General features: G+C 40.8%; 1 protein-coding gene and 1 pseudogene across 1 annotated transcript in view; one reads left to right on the top strand and one right to left on the bottom strand.

Moving 5' to 3' along the window:
- Nucleotides 1–13,291, bottom strand: part of FLACC1 (flagellum associated containing coiled-coil domains 1) — a 32,048-nt gene continuing 18,757 nt past the window's right edge. Inside the window, exons 9-15 of the mRNA XM_054586210.1 lie at nt 12,492–12,544; nt 10,690–10,789; nt 8,973–9,076; nt 5,953–6,015; nt 1,015–1,104; nt 788–897; nt 1–127 (exon numbers count right to left, since the gene is read on the bottom strand). Of these exons, the coding sequence (XP_054442185.1) occupies nt 1–127; nt 788–897; nt 1,015–1,104; nt 5,953–6,015; nt 8,973–9,076; nt 10,690–10,789; nt 12,492–12,544 (647 nt within the window). The remainder of the gene's footprint in view (nt 128–787; nt 898–1,014; nt 1,105–5,952; nt 6,016–8,972; nt 9,077–10,689; nt 10,790–12,491; nt 12,545–13,291) is intronic.
- Nucleotides 3,260–4,254, top strand: LOC129080710 (BRISC and BRCA1-A complex member 1-like; annotated as a pseudogene).

The following is a 13,291-nucleotide window of genomic DNA, read 5'->3' as shown; positions in this document are numbered from 1 at the left end:
TCATAATTCTTGTCTTTTGCTGCTACTATCTTCTACAGTGTCAGAATCATCTTCATAAATAGTAATACAGGTTGATCTTCCAAATCCTTCTTCATAAATTTCTTCATTCTTGGCAATTATCTGTTGCCTATAAAGAAATAGAGGATGTATCACTATAGATTCAAAGGGTAGAAAGGGCCGTAAGAGAGAAATGTGGTTTCATTCTTTTATTGGAGGCAGTTTCACTCATTACTTGCAGTGGTTCTGAATTTAATGAAATATGATATTTGGGTGACCGAATACCCATATGAGGAATTTTCTACTAAATCAACACAATGAATAACTTCCTTTTATCAAAATTTATTTCAGTGATTTAAGATGCATCTTGAGGTAGCATAATTTCTGACCTGAAGCAGATTTCCACAGGAACCAAATGTGACTGCATCTAAGGGTAAACCACTAACACTCAAACCTCTAAACTCTCAGGGGAGATGGATTTAAAAATAACCTTTAGTCACAAAACTGAATACACTGAGAGATTCTCAGATAAATCTCACACATCATTTTGTATAAAAACTAAGACGTAGGTAAGGGAGAGGAATCCAGACACATTCCCAGGACCATTTCCCCTGTTCCCCTGCAGCTGGTAAATTCTGTGGCCAGGCTCACAGTGAATATCTTCCTTCCGAAAGTGCCTGTGCCTTGACTTCATTAGGGAATGCCTGGGTTCATCTCCACCTCTTCCTCATCCAAACTCCCTCTCACTTCCTAAAGATAAGCGAGTCATGTTTTTGTGCATTATTCACACCTCAGATTAATGTTTTCTTCTGTCAGGAGCTGTATGGTGTGTTTAAACTTCTCTTCAGATTCGGCAAGCTTGGACTGGAGTGTTTTCTCCAGATTTCCCACCACAGCTTTCTGAAAGACATGTAAATTTTAGTAACTATCTTTCCCAAAAAAGAACTGTATGGCAGAGCTGCACAGAGATCTGGGGTCCTCCCACAAACTCCCATCCCCATTGCAGCCAGGACTCACCTCTCTCTGGAGTTCCATCTGGGTTTGGTAGAGGGTTGTGTTAAGTGATTCTAGGATAATAACTTGTGCATGCAACTCTTCCTCTATGATCTGTGTAAGAAGAAATTCTTTTGGGTTATCATGATGGTATCTATCCACTTATTCCCTCTCTAGGCACCTGGGCTGGAATGGGAAGCATTAGCTTTAGCTCCTCCTTCTGCTGCACCATTCGGTCACTGTGCCCTGTCCATTCTCCCTCCTCCATGTCTCACCCACCCATTTATACCCTCCTCCATAACCTGTTGCCGCTGCCCCCGAGCCAGCCCTGACTGGAGCTCACAGCGGTTATCACAACAACTACCAGTCATTTATTAAACAAGTATTTACTAAATATCTACTACAGATCCCAACTATATTACATTCTGGAAAAGGCAAAACTATGGAGATAGTAAAAAATATCAGTGGTTGCCAGGGGTTGGGAGGGGCAGAGAGGGATGTATAGGGATGTATAGGTAGATAGAGAGGATTTTTAGATCAGAGGAACCCTGTAGAATGTACAACACAAAGAATGGACCCTAACGTAAACTATGAACTTTAGTTAAAAATTATGCATTAATATTTGTTTATCAACTGTAACAAATGTACCACACCAAATGCAAGATATTAATAACAGATGAAGTTGTGTGGGGGTGGAGAGTGTATGGGAAATCCCTTTATTTTCTGTTTAAGTTTTCTATAAACGTAACGGTACTTGAAAAAAATAGGCTGTTAATTTGAAAAAAACTCTTACTACTGTATTAGGCACTAGGAATATTATGATGAACAAGACAAATATAATTCCTACTCTTATGGGGACACATTCTAGTGAGGGAAATATAGAAAGAATTAAATAAACAAAATAATTATAATAATAAATTAAAAACAAACCAAGGATGCACGTGGAGGACACAGTATAAGTGATGGGAAGGCATAAGTGTGGGGTCTACTTTAGAGAGATGCTAAAGAGACTGTAAAAATGAACCAGATGGGACTCCACTTTCAGGTGTCAGTCTCATTTAACTCTTACCCGTGCTTAGAGCCCTACCCATGTTAATGAGCATAAACTTTGAAAGTACCATCATTTATTGGAACTGCGTTGTGGAAAGCATGCCATTTTGCAATTTTTTCATTTATTCATTATAAAAATCAGCTACTACTTACAGAATGTTTGACATGTATCAGCCAGTGTTCTAGAAACTGAGGATTAGTGGTAAAGAAAACAGACAAAAATCCCAGCTTTCATTGAGTTTATCAGGTTAGATGGTTATGAGTCTTTACAGAAAAATTAAACAGGGAAAAGAAAAGGTCAGGCAGGTTGTTTAGTGGCCCCTGAGAAGGTGGCATTAGAGTGAAGACTGGAAGGAAGTAAGGAAGTTAGCCATGTGGATATCTGGCAAAGAGCATTCTAGGAAGAGAGCAAATCAAGTGCAAATACTCCAAAATAGGAGCATCCTGGCCTGCTAAAGGGATAGCAAGGAGTCCAGTGCCACTGGAGTGTCATGATAGAGGAAAACAAATCAAAGGGAAGGTTGAGGGAAAGAACTGCCAGCATGAAGCAGGTAGAACAATCCTCAGAACCAACACAGGACTGGAAACAGTTCATATCCCCACCAGCCGGGGCAGAACAACCCTTCTAGATACACACAGCTTTGGGTAGACTGCTCAGAAGGGTAGCATCTCAGTAGTGGGGAAAAATTAGCCCTAGATTATAGACTGCTGTAATTCTGCCTGATATACCTTAAAACCAAAACTTGAAAAGCTCAAACTGTTTCCAAATAACTTAACTGAATTCCAAAACAAAGCTCAATGATATTTAAAGGAATACAAAATATTCAGCACCCAAAAAGGTAAACTTCACAATGGTTGGCATCCAATTAAAAAATTACCAGGCATGCAAACAAGCAAAAAAAAAATGTGACTATAAATACCTCTAATCAGGTCCCCATCTCAAACAACCTAGAGATCTGCAGCCAGAGCTGAGCATCCCCAAGCCTGAGAACAGACCAAACCATGAAGATCTGTCCAGAGTCAGGCATCCATGAGTCCAAGAGCAGACCGAACCAGGCAGTGAGACGGTCGGAGGTGTCTCTCACAGCCAAAACCCTGGGAAGGTGATACGCTTGGCACCAGGGTTTGTGAAAACAAGAAGAGGGGTTAAAGCTATCACTTTCCACAAAGGAGGATTCTGGCTTCACCCATCCCTGCTTCATCCAGCCACTCAGGAGCCATGGAGGGGGCAGAACCCAGCAGCCCCACCGAGGAAGAAGAGGAGGAGGAGAAGGAGGAACAGTTGGGGAGCCGAGGCCCCACACTCGCTCCAACCCTGAGGGGGCTGAGGACTGGGCACTGGGGGCCCAGGCCAGTGTGGGCAGCCCCAGTGAGGGTGAGGGTGAGGCAGCCAGTGCTGATGATGGGACATCCAACACTCTGGGAGCTGGCCCCAAGCCTTGGCAGGTGCCCCCCCCATCCTCTGAGGTCCAGGTGTGGATGCCAAGGGTCAACTGTCCAGAGAAGGTGATCATCTGCCTGGCCCTGTCGCAGGAAATGTCACAGCCAAAACTGGAGTTGTTCAACAGCTCTAATACCAATGCTCTCGATGTTTCCCAGAAGTTGATTGAGATGTTCGTATGGACAAAACACAAGATGGACAAAGGCCATGAGTTGGCACTTGTGGTGGTGAACGATGACACCACCTGGTTGTCTGGCCTGACCTCTGACCCCCATGAGCTCTGCAGCTGCCTCTATGACCTGGAGACAGCCTCCTGCTCCACCTTCAATATGGAAGGTCTCTTCAGTCTCATCCAACAGAAGACCGAGCTGCCAGTCGCGGAGAATGTGTAGACGATCCCACCCCAATATGTGGTCTGTACCATCCTTGTCTACAGCCGTGTGCCCTGCCAGCCCTACTTTTCCTTGACAGAGACCATAGAGAAAATGTTCCAGTGCCCATATTTCTTCTTCGATGTTGTTTACATCCACAATGGCACCGACGAAAAGGAGGAGGAGATGAGCTGGAAGGACATGTTTGCCTTCATGGGCAGCCTGGATACCAAGGGCACCAGCTACAAATATGAGGTGGCACTGGCTGGGCCAGCCCTCGAGCTGCACAACTGTATGGCCAAGCTGTTGGCTCACCCACTGCAGCGGCCCTGCCAGAGCCATGCCCCCTACAGCCTGTTGGAGGAGGAGGATGAAGCCACTGAGGCTGAGGCCACTGTCTGAACCATCCTTGCACGTCCAGCCTTGTACAATGCAACCCGTGGCCTAGAGTGCTAGTTGTTAAACTCCACTCCATGGGACCCTGGGGGACTTTAAGGAGGCACTCAGGATACTTAGGAGCCCTGGAAGGAAACCTAGGATTCCAGAAATCATCCCAGGGACTGTGGGCACCCATTCCCCATGTTTCCCAGCTCACATCTCACTCCCCAGTTTGTCAGTTGTAATTTGTTCTTCCCTGTGTGATTTTTGTCATTAAAATAAAAATCTGACAAGTCTCTTAAAAAAAAATACCTCTAATCAATTAATAGAAATAGACCCAGAAATGACACAAATGAGAGGATCAGTAGACAAGCTCAATAAAGCAGTTATAAGAATACACTGGACCTACCTTGTTCGCAAACCCTTCCCTTTCCTTCATAGGACATTGCAGTCTGTTTGCCCAACAATAATGAAGCCCTGCCTGGATTCTAAGGTATCATTCCATGCTTTCATAATGGCTGCTCATTTCCCAAATATGTCCATTCTGGATCCAAATTAAATTCTCAGTGAAAGAAGAACCACAAGGCACCTTGTATGTTTGAACAGTTTCCCTTCAGGTGTCTCCCAAATGGAAGTCTCAGAAGGAGAAAGTTCCTTGAGGAGGCTGTGGGGTGAGGTGCACTCAGAGTTTTAAGGAGAGGATTGGAATTAGGGTTCCAAGGGGGCAGTATTATACTTCTTAGATTTAAAGGAAGAAATCTGGCATTTAAGACCCCTTTTGTGGTTTGAGCCTTACTAGAAATGGAAGACATCTGACATTGAAGATCACACAGTATACTGCTTACATATTTGTTCAAATCAGGCTCTGAAAAGACACCAAATTGCTTTGTTTTACAGATAGTTCTAAAGTTCTTTTTGACTTATTGATTCCAGAAAATTCATCTTTAGCTTTTCTATTTTTTATCAGTTTTTGGAAAATTATCATTGATTTCATTTGATTGAGAGTATACAAGGTCTGTCTGGAAAAAGTCCAGTCATTCTTAATATAACAAGAATGGTTGTGCAACATCAATGTGATCTGGCAGCCAAGGAGAGTGGACTGGAATGCACAGGCATGAACAATGACGACTTCACTGTACTAGTCAGTGGGGGTGGTAGACACCATTGAGTGAGCATGTGTACTGTGTGTCCATCACATTCAAAATGACTGAGTGAGTAGAGCAACAAATCTGCATCAAATTTTGCCTTAAGCTTGAACATTCCTCCATAGAAACTGTGTGGATGATTCAGAAGGCCACAGCTATGGGCAACTGGTGATTGGCAGCTCCATCATGACAATGTACCTGCTCATGCATTACATCTCCTGCAAAGATTTTTAGCAAAACATCAAATCACCCAGGTGACCCAGCGCCCATATAGCCCAGATTTGGCACCCTGTGACTTTCCAAAACTAAAATCACCTTTGAAAGGGAAAAGATTTTAGACCATTGATGTAATTTTGGAAAATACAACAGGGCAGCTAATGGCAATTGGGAGAAATGTGTGCCTACTCTGAAGGGGACTGAGGCATCATTGCCCTATATACAATGTTTCTTGTCTCTTCTTTAATAAACATCTCTATTTTTCATATTACATGGGTGGAAACCTTCTGTACAGACTTCATATAATTTTACTGATGTATTTGTAAGATGCTAATTCCACAGAAAAAATGAGAAACCTTACCTCTTTGGTCTTTTTAAGCTCCTCTAATCGCAAGGTATCATTTTCATGTTGTTTCAAGAGTTCCTAAAAATAATTTTATTTGGAAAGGTCAACAGTAGGGTACTGGAACTTCTTTCAAAAACTAGGAAAACCAGAAAAAGACTCAGAAATATAATATTTACCAAAGTTTAGATATTGGTTTCATGAAGCACATATTTTAAACTAATGACATCACATGTAGATGTTAAATAATGGAAATCTTACTAATGTTCAACCTTAGTGCATTGACAAATACTAAAAAGTATTTTTATCAAAGGCTTTCTTTGTTCATACACAGATTTAATACTGTTAAATGTGCACTCCTCCAAAAATTGAACTTTATATTCAATTCAGTTCCAGTCAAATACCAGCAGGTTTTCAAGATAATTCTAAAATGTATACAGACATACAAAGGATATAGAAAAGCCAAAATAACCTTGAAAAACAAGAGCAAAGTTAGATTTTCACTTCCTGATTTCAAGCTACAGTAATTAAGACAGTGTGTTGTTTGCCCTAAGTAAGAGCAAATATTTAATAGAATGGAATAGAATGGACAGTCCACCCCTGCCCCTTCCCAAATATAACAAAGACACCAAGGCAACTCAATGGAGAAAGAAAAGTTGGGTTTTTTTTGGTTTGTTTTTTTGTTTTTTAACAAATCAGTCTGGAACAACTGGATGTCATTCTGGAAAAAAATGACCTATGACCTCTACCTCACACACAAAAAAGTATTCAGAATGGCTCATAGAATCACGAAAGCTAAAATTATAAAGCCTTTTAAAAAATAGGATATCTTCATGTCCTTGGAATAGACAACAGTTTCATAATGAAGACATGAAAAGCTATAACCATAAAAGAAAAAATTGGTAAGTTGACTTTTAATAAAATTTAAAACTACTACCCATTGAAAGACAAGATGAGCAAAATGAAAAGGTACTTGTACAGAATATTTATAACCATAGGCTGGGAGACAGAATTTGGAACACATACATCTGACAAAAAAATTTCTATCCATAATACAAAAATTACTCCTACATATCAATAATAAAAACATAAACTATCCATGTTTTTTTAAATGGCAGAAAACTTGAACCAACAGTTCATAAAAGAAAACATATATATGGTCCAATAGGCATATAAATAATTGTCCAACACATTTAGTCATTAGAGAAACTAAAACTGTAATGAAATACCACTTCATACCCATTGGAATGATCAAAATTAAAAGATTAGCAATGCTAGCTGTTGTCAATGATATGGAACAACTGAAATTCCCATATATTTAAGATGCAAGGGTGAAATGGTACACCCACTGTGGAAAATAGCTTGATAATTCTTCATAAAGTTATTACGAGGATGTACCTTAGCTTGTAGTAATAACACTCTTAGATATACCCAAGAGAAACAAAAGCATGTGTCTACAAAAGTACTTGCACAGAATATTTAGAGAAGCTTTATAAAAGTCAAAAAATGAAAAAAACCAAAATCTCCCCAAACAGGAAAATGGTAAATGCATTGTGTAATACTCCTATGAGGGAATACTACTGAACAATAAAAAGGAAGAAAATAACTGATATTAATAACAAATGAATAAGTTTCACAGACATTATATTGATGGCAAAGAAGCTATACACAAAAGAGCATATACTGTATGATTCCATTTATAAAAAGTTTAAAATAAGAAAAAAATAATCTATGGTGTCAGGAATCAAAAGAGTAGTCGGCTTGGGGCAAATCTTGGGGAGACAGGGATTAACTGGAAAGGAGATTAACTGGAAAGGGATTAACTGGAGAGTTTCTTGATTTGGGTATTGGTTACATGAATATATACATTTGTCAAAACTCATCAAAATGTACATTAATATCTGTGCATTTTGCTAAGTGTAAATCATATATATGAGAGAGGGAACACCCATTTACAGATTTATAGTCAGTGTCAATAGAGGAAGAAGAGATGCACACAAATGATCAAATTTCTCCCCACTAAGAGGAACTACTACTAGCTGCTCAGACATCTGAGCTCTCTAAACCCCAGAAGCACTATTACAGAGTATGCTCCATCTCCTTAGTATTGTTTTGCTCAGTAATATAGTGCAAGCCATAAATAGGCTTTTACTAGTGAAATTAGTGGCTTTTCAGTTAGCATAGCAGTTGGAAATGGGATCTTAAAAATGGAATATTCAAGATACCTAACATATTTTAGAGACACTTTCTCTACTTTGCATGAAATGGGTACAATTATCTAACAAGCCTGTAGCTCATACACTTAGGAATGGGGTCTAAGACTCGACTCCCAAATGGTCCTGTGTCCTGCTTTGGAGCAGCTCTGGTTGCCTGATGCTCACTACAATGGTTACAGAATAATCATTGGAGCCTACTTCTGCAATGCCAGCACTTATACCTACGATGAATCTTTGATGCACCCAATAACTCAGAAAACTGGTGGTATAACTGTTTGGATCTGCTAGCAAACACATGTTTGTGTAGTAAATGCCTACGTGTGTGGTAGAATTTGGTCTGAGATCTACTTTCATCATAACCTTCTATCAGCCTCAAGGCTGCAGAGGATTGACTCACAGGAATAGCCAACCTTCACAACTTCTAACTTTTAGGGAGCTGCCCTTATTTACTAAGAGTTGTACATGACCAAATTTGCTTAGTTTAATTTGCAACAATACCCTTTCTCTTCAGGCATAGTCAAGAATGAGAAGGACATTCAGAGACCAGGATTTTGGCAAAACAGGGAATTTCAGCTTCTGTCTATGTTTCACATTCTATTATATCTTGTTAATTATAATTTTCATTCCAATAACCCTGTGGTATGGCTATCTAGATAAAGGACACCAAGACTATCAGTCTACTTGCATATTTCCTAGGGCAGATGGGAAAGGAGAAATATTCCCAGAAAGACAAAAGCTTGACTAATCACAAGGGCACACCTGGGAACCAGATGTCCCACCAAGACGCACATCCAGCCATTGGCGCGCTTTGGGCTGAGTTACCTCTTTCTCTCGATTGCAGTTCTCAAGGACAGCACTGTATGAGTCATTTATTTTCTTCCTTTCTTCCTCTGACTCTAACTCAAACTTTTTTGTCATCTTATTTTCTGTGGAGGCAAGAGGAAATCACACAGAGGTGTAAATGTGGGGGAAAAAACAGGTGCAGAGAGAAAACCAGCATATCTGTAGATAATAGAAAGTCCAGAATGGGTCACACCCAAGGTCGTTTCAGCTTGGTGATACGGCTGATGCATGCCTGGAGAGACATGGGAGTGAGGTCAGCATGGTGGTGGCTCTCAACCACATCAGCCGTGTGGGATTTATTTCTGTCTCTTGTTCTTTTTGTGTAGTTTATTTTAGACCTGTTGCCTATTATTTTGTTTATTCTCTCTGCTGAAGTAACCACTATGCTTTCTTGAATATCCTTATCTTAAAGTACAGCTCTTGGCTAACTTGACTTTTACTGCAATAAAATTTATTCTGTACTTAGCTCTGGGGTAGAGGTAGTCCTAAATGGTTTTGGGGAGCAAAGGAACCTGCCAGCAGAGACCCAGTCAACACTGAACAGAAGGAACAAGGGATGAGTGGCTAACACAAATTTCTTCAGCGTTACTGTGCTGGGGATGGATAAGGAGTCAACTCCTGGCCTCACAGGATAATTCTGGACTGAGCTACACTCTGAGCAGGCTAAGCCTCGTCTTCCAAAACTGGTTGTAACATCTTAACTTAGACAACACGGAATGAGTGTAATGTGAGTAGCTAGGAGTCAGGGAGGTGCCCTGGGATATGCTACACCAGGATTTCAGGCAAAGCCTCAAATAGGAGCAGCTCCACAGTCCATTCCCAACCTAAACTCTGGTGTCTGCATGCTAATTTCTAGCAGTCCAGCATCCTTACTGGGGTAGGAATGGCCTTAAGAATTAGCTTTCCCAGGGAGTGTCTGTATTTAAATCAGTAATTTGCTAAAATCAACTAAATTTTATATAAATTAGGTTTGGGCAGGATGTGGAATAGGTTTGTAGAGGCCCCACTCCTGCCTCTATGCTAGGGAACAGAGTTCCCATAGATTCCTCTCTCCCTTTTGCATTTATGAAAATGTTCAGCTGAGTGGGAGGCTCACCAACAGAGCACTTCGTGTGATCCCAACTCTGCGCTAAGTGTTAGAAATATTAAAAATATATAGCAGTGTATAAATGTATCAAATCAATATATTATATACTTTAAACTTATGCAGTATTAATGTGTAAATTATATCTCAGTTTAATATATGTTTATATCCATATATATGTACCAAATATGGCTTACTTGGGGGTGGATGGGAATATAGAATACAATTCAGTACAATATATTGTATTGCTCCTCCCTCAACAACCCAATATTTAAAACCTAATTTAAGAACTTTTTTTCTGAAACTTTTGGACCAGCCTGTATCTAGATAACAAGTCTGCATTCTTACAGATGCCCCAAAGCTTGCTCCAGCCTATGATGGCCAAACTTAGAATCAGTGAGTCTTGGAAGGTACAGACTCAAGCAACTGAACTTCATAAAACACTCCATTCCTGTTGTCACTTTCTTGAAAACTCCAGGCACCTACCATTCAGGAGTCTAGCCACATGGCTCATCACTGTTAGTGAATCCACGGCTGTCTTCCCTGAGTCAAGACCAAGTTTAATGGCAGTTTTTTTGGTGCACCTATCGTCAAGAAGTCAGAAGGACTCACTTTGCTGTAGCAGGATCTTTTCGCGCTCCAACTTCTCATCCTTCTCCCATTCTGCTTTCTTCCTTGACCACTTATCTTCTAGCTCATCATAAATGCTGTCCTGTGGAGGCACAAAGGAATCATGAAGGGAAGGCCCCTGAAAAAGACTTCACACTGGCCCAAGGCCCAGCACTGGGCCCTTTGCAGTTTCTCTGATCTGGGACCCTTGTTTGGGGTGGGGGCGGGTGGTGCAGGGCCCTGTATGGGTGACTGGTGAAAGTAAATTCCAGCCCAGCCCTTTGAGAGCTAGAGAAGCCTAAAAGTCAGACTCTGCATGGTGTTTGCCCACTGGGACTGGGCTTCCTTTCAAGACAGGTACAGTTCCTCATGTTGAAGATTCATATGTCAGCTCTCTCTGAATTATGCATAAATCACTCATAAATAGCACATGAAGAAACAAGGGAAATGCCTAAAAGTTAATTTGAACATTTAGAAAATAATAGAATGTTTTTCAGAGAGTGTCTACTTCCTTCAGCAAATCTAACTTCCTTTGTGGTTGAAGTTAAATAAGCCTAACCAGATGTCATCCCCTGTGGGTTGGCTCAGATTTCATGATAGTGGGACCTCAAGAAGCAGAAGGCCCACTTCCTGGATACTGCCAATAAGGTCTCAGAATCTTGACCCTCTTCCTTGTTAGGTTAATGGCAGAATTCACACTGGGCCTGGCCATGAGAGCTCACTTTTTATTGTGGCCATTTAAATAGAGTTTCTCTCATCATAATCTTCAAGACTGGCAGGCAGCTCGGTTTCAAGAGAGGTCACACTCTTTGGAGAGCCCCAGCTTAAAGCACACACAAAGCCTATCTAGGAAACTGGGCAGTTTACCTGCTTGTTAACCTGACACTTCTCTTAGGCTCTGGTCTATGACACTTTCCCTGGCTGTATCAAGGTACATCTTGAAAAATGAGTTTTAAATACAAGCTCAAAACAAACTGTGAGTGATAAATAGGATTTCAGAGGTGGTGCTGGCGCTGAACTTTATTTCCTCCTTTGACAGGGTGATTAACTGTCCTTGTTTGCTTGGAACTGAGTTGCTTCCTGGGACTCCAGACTTTCAGTGCTAAAACCCCAAAGTCCTAGGCAAACAGACTAGTTGGTCACCACAGGATAGGGGCTTGCTGCCTCAGCCCTTCCCTGTCCGCTCCCCATCTCCCATTCTCTCTTTTTCTTAATGAAGAAATCCTGCCCTAACTTCGTCCCTGGGCCTCTATCAAATTGGCTGACTAAGTGAATGGGCGATGTTCTGGGATGACTAAGCATCCCCATGTTCTACTGGTGGAAGTAGTGCAGTATTTCTGGATGACAATTTGGCAACTGTATAGAGGCTTTTACAATGGTTATTCCTTTTGACCCAGCACTCTACTAAATCAAAGATATCACAAATTACAAATATTAACAGCCATTGTCTTGGGGTGGTAATAGTTTTTTGTTGTTGTTGCTGCTGCTGTTGGTTTATGTATTTCCTTTAAAAAAAAAGAAAACACCAAACAGGTATTACTTTTGTAATCACAAACATATTTTTCAATGGGTTTCTTTAGGGGCCTGGGTGACTGACTTGTCACACATGGAAGCCATCACAGTCCAAAGGTTCACTGTTCTCTCTGGGCCCAGTTAGTGTGTGCTGCTTAGGTCCAAGGATGTTAGGAATCTAATGAAATTATTTTCTGGGCCAGAGCTCTAGATTCATCCCGACATCATTGAGCAACAGAACAAGCCTTGCTTTTCTTACTCTCATAATCCAACAAGAACGCTCTGAATCTCACCTGATACATAAGAAACATAGTCTTCAAATACTTGTGTTCCTTTCCCATCTCCTCTGGACAAAAGGAAAACAGCAACATCATTACTGCTCTGAGACACACACTTTCAAATTCAAATGTGAGCTCTCTTGCACACTTTCCTCACCTCAAACTCATCCCCTAGGCGGTAAAGCCACAGTGTACCTCAAAAATCACTCTGGAAGCTTATCAGAAACTTGGATGCCTGGACCATCCCCCCTACCCACCCCCTCTAAAACCTCAGGAACTGAGCTCTCAGAGGAGAGGCCCAGTATCTGGCGATGATATGTTCCTCAAGCAATTCTGATGGACACTGAGTCTGAGAACTAAGCCGCAGGGTAAACCTGAATCTTTGGAAGAAGAGAAGCAAAATCTTATAGCATGTACCTGCCTCTCTCTTTTTAAAATAACATTTCCTAGCATACATTGGTTTTGAAAACAATACATAGTCTCTTTTAAAAACTGGGAAATGAGCAAGGTATAAATACCATCTTTAAAAAAATGAAAGGCAATAGAAAGAGAGAAGATTATAAAATTTCTCTTTCTCTCTGTTGGAGGTTAGTCTATAAACCCAGAATTCTGAAGAAGACACACTTTCTTCCTCTCAAGGGCAGCATGAACAATGGGATAAATGGCCAACGCAAATCAGAGTGTATCAATGAATTTAATGAAACACCATTATTTTGCAGGTGAGGAAACTTGTTGAATTAGAATAGTAGTATATTTGCAGAACTTTAAATATACTTTAAAAGTACTTTCTCATTCTGATAAAGGCAAGTATTGTC

The sequence above is a fragment of the Pteronotus mesoamericanus genome, unplaced genomic scaffold (assembly GCF_021234165.1).
Source record: "Pteronotus mesoamericanus isolate MK-2021 breed Mesoamerican mustached bat unplaced genomic scaffold, CSHL_Meso_final contig_90, whole genome shotgun sequence".
Classification (NCBI taxonomy): domain Eukaryota; kingdom Metazoa; phylum Chordata; class Mammalia; order Chiroptera; family Mormoopidae; genus Pteronotus; species Pteronotus mesoamericanus.
This window is presented reverse-complemented; position numbering and strand designations above follow the sequence as displayed.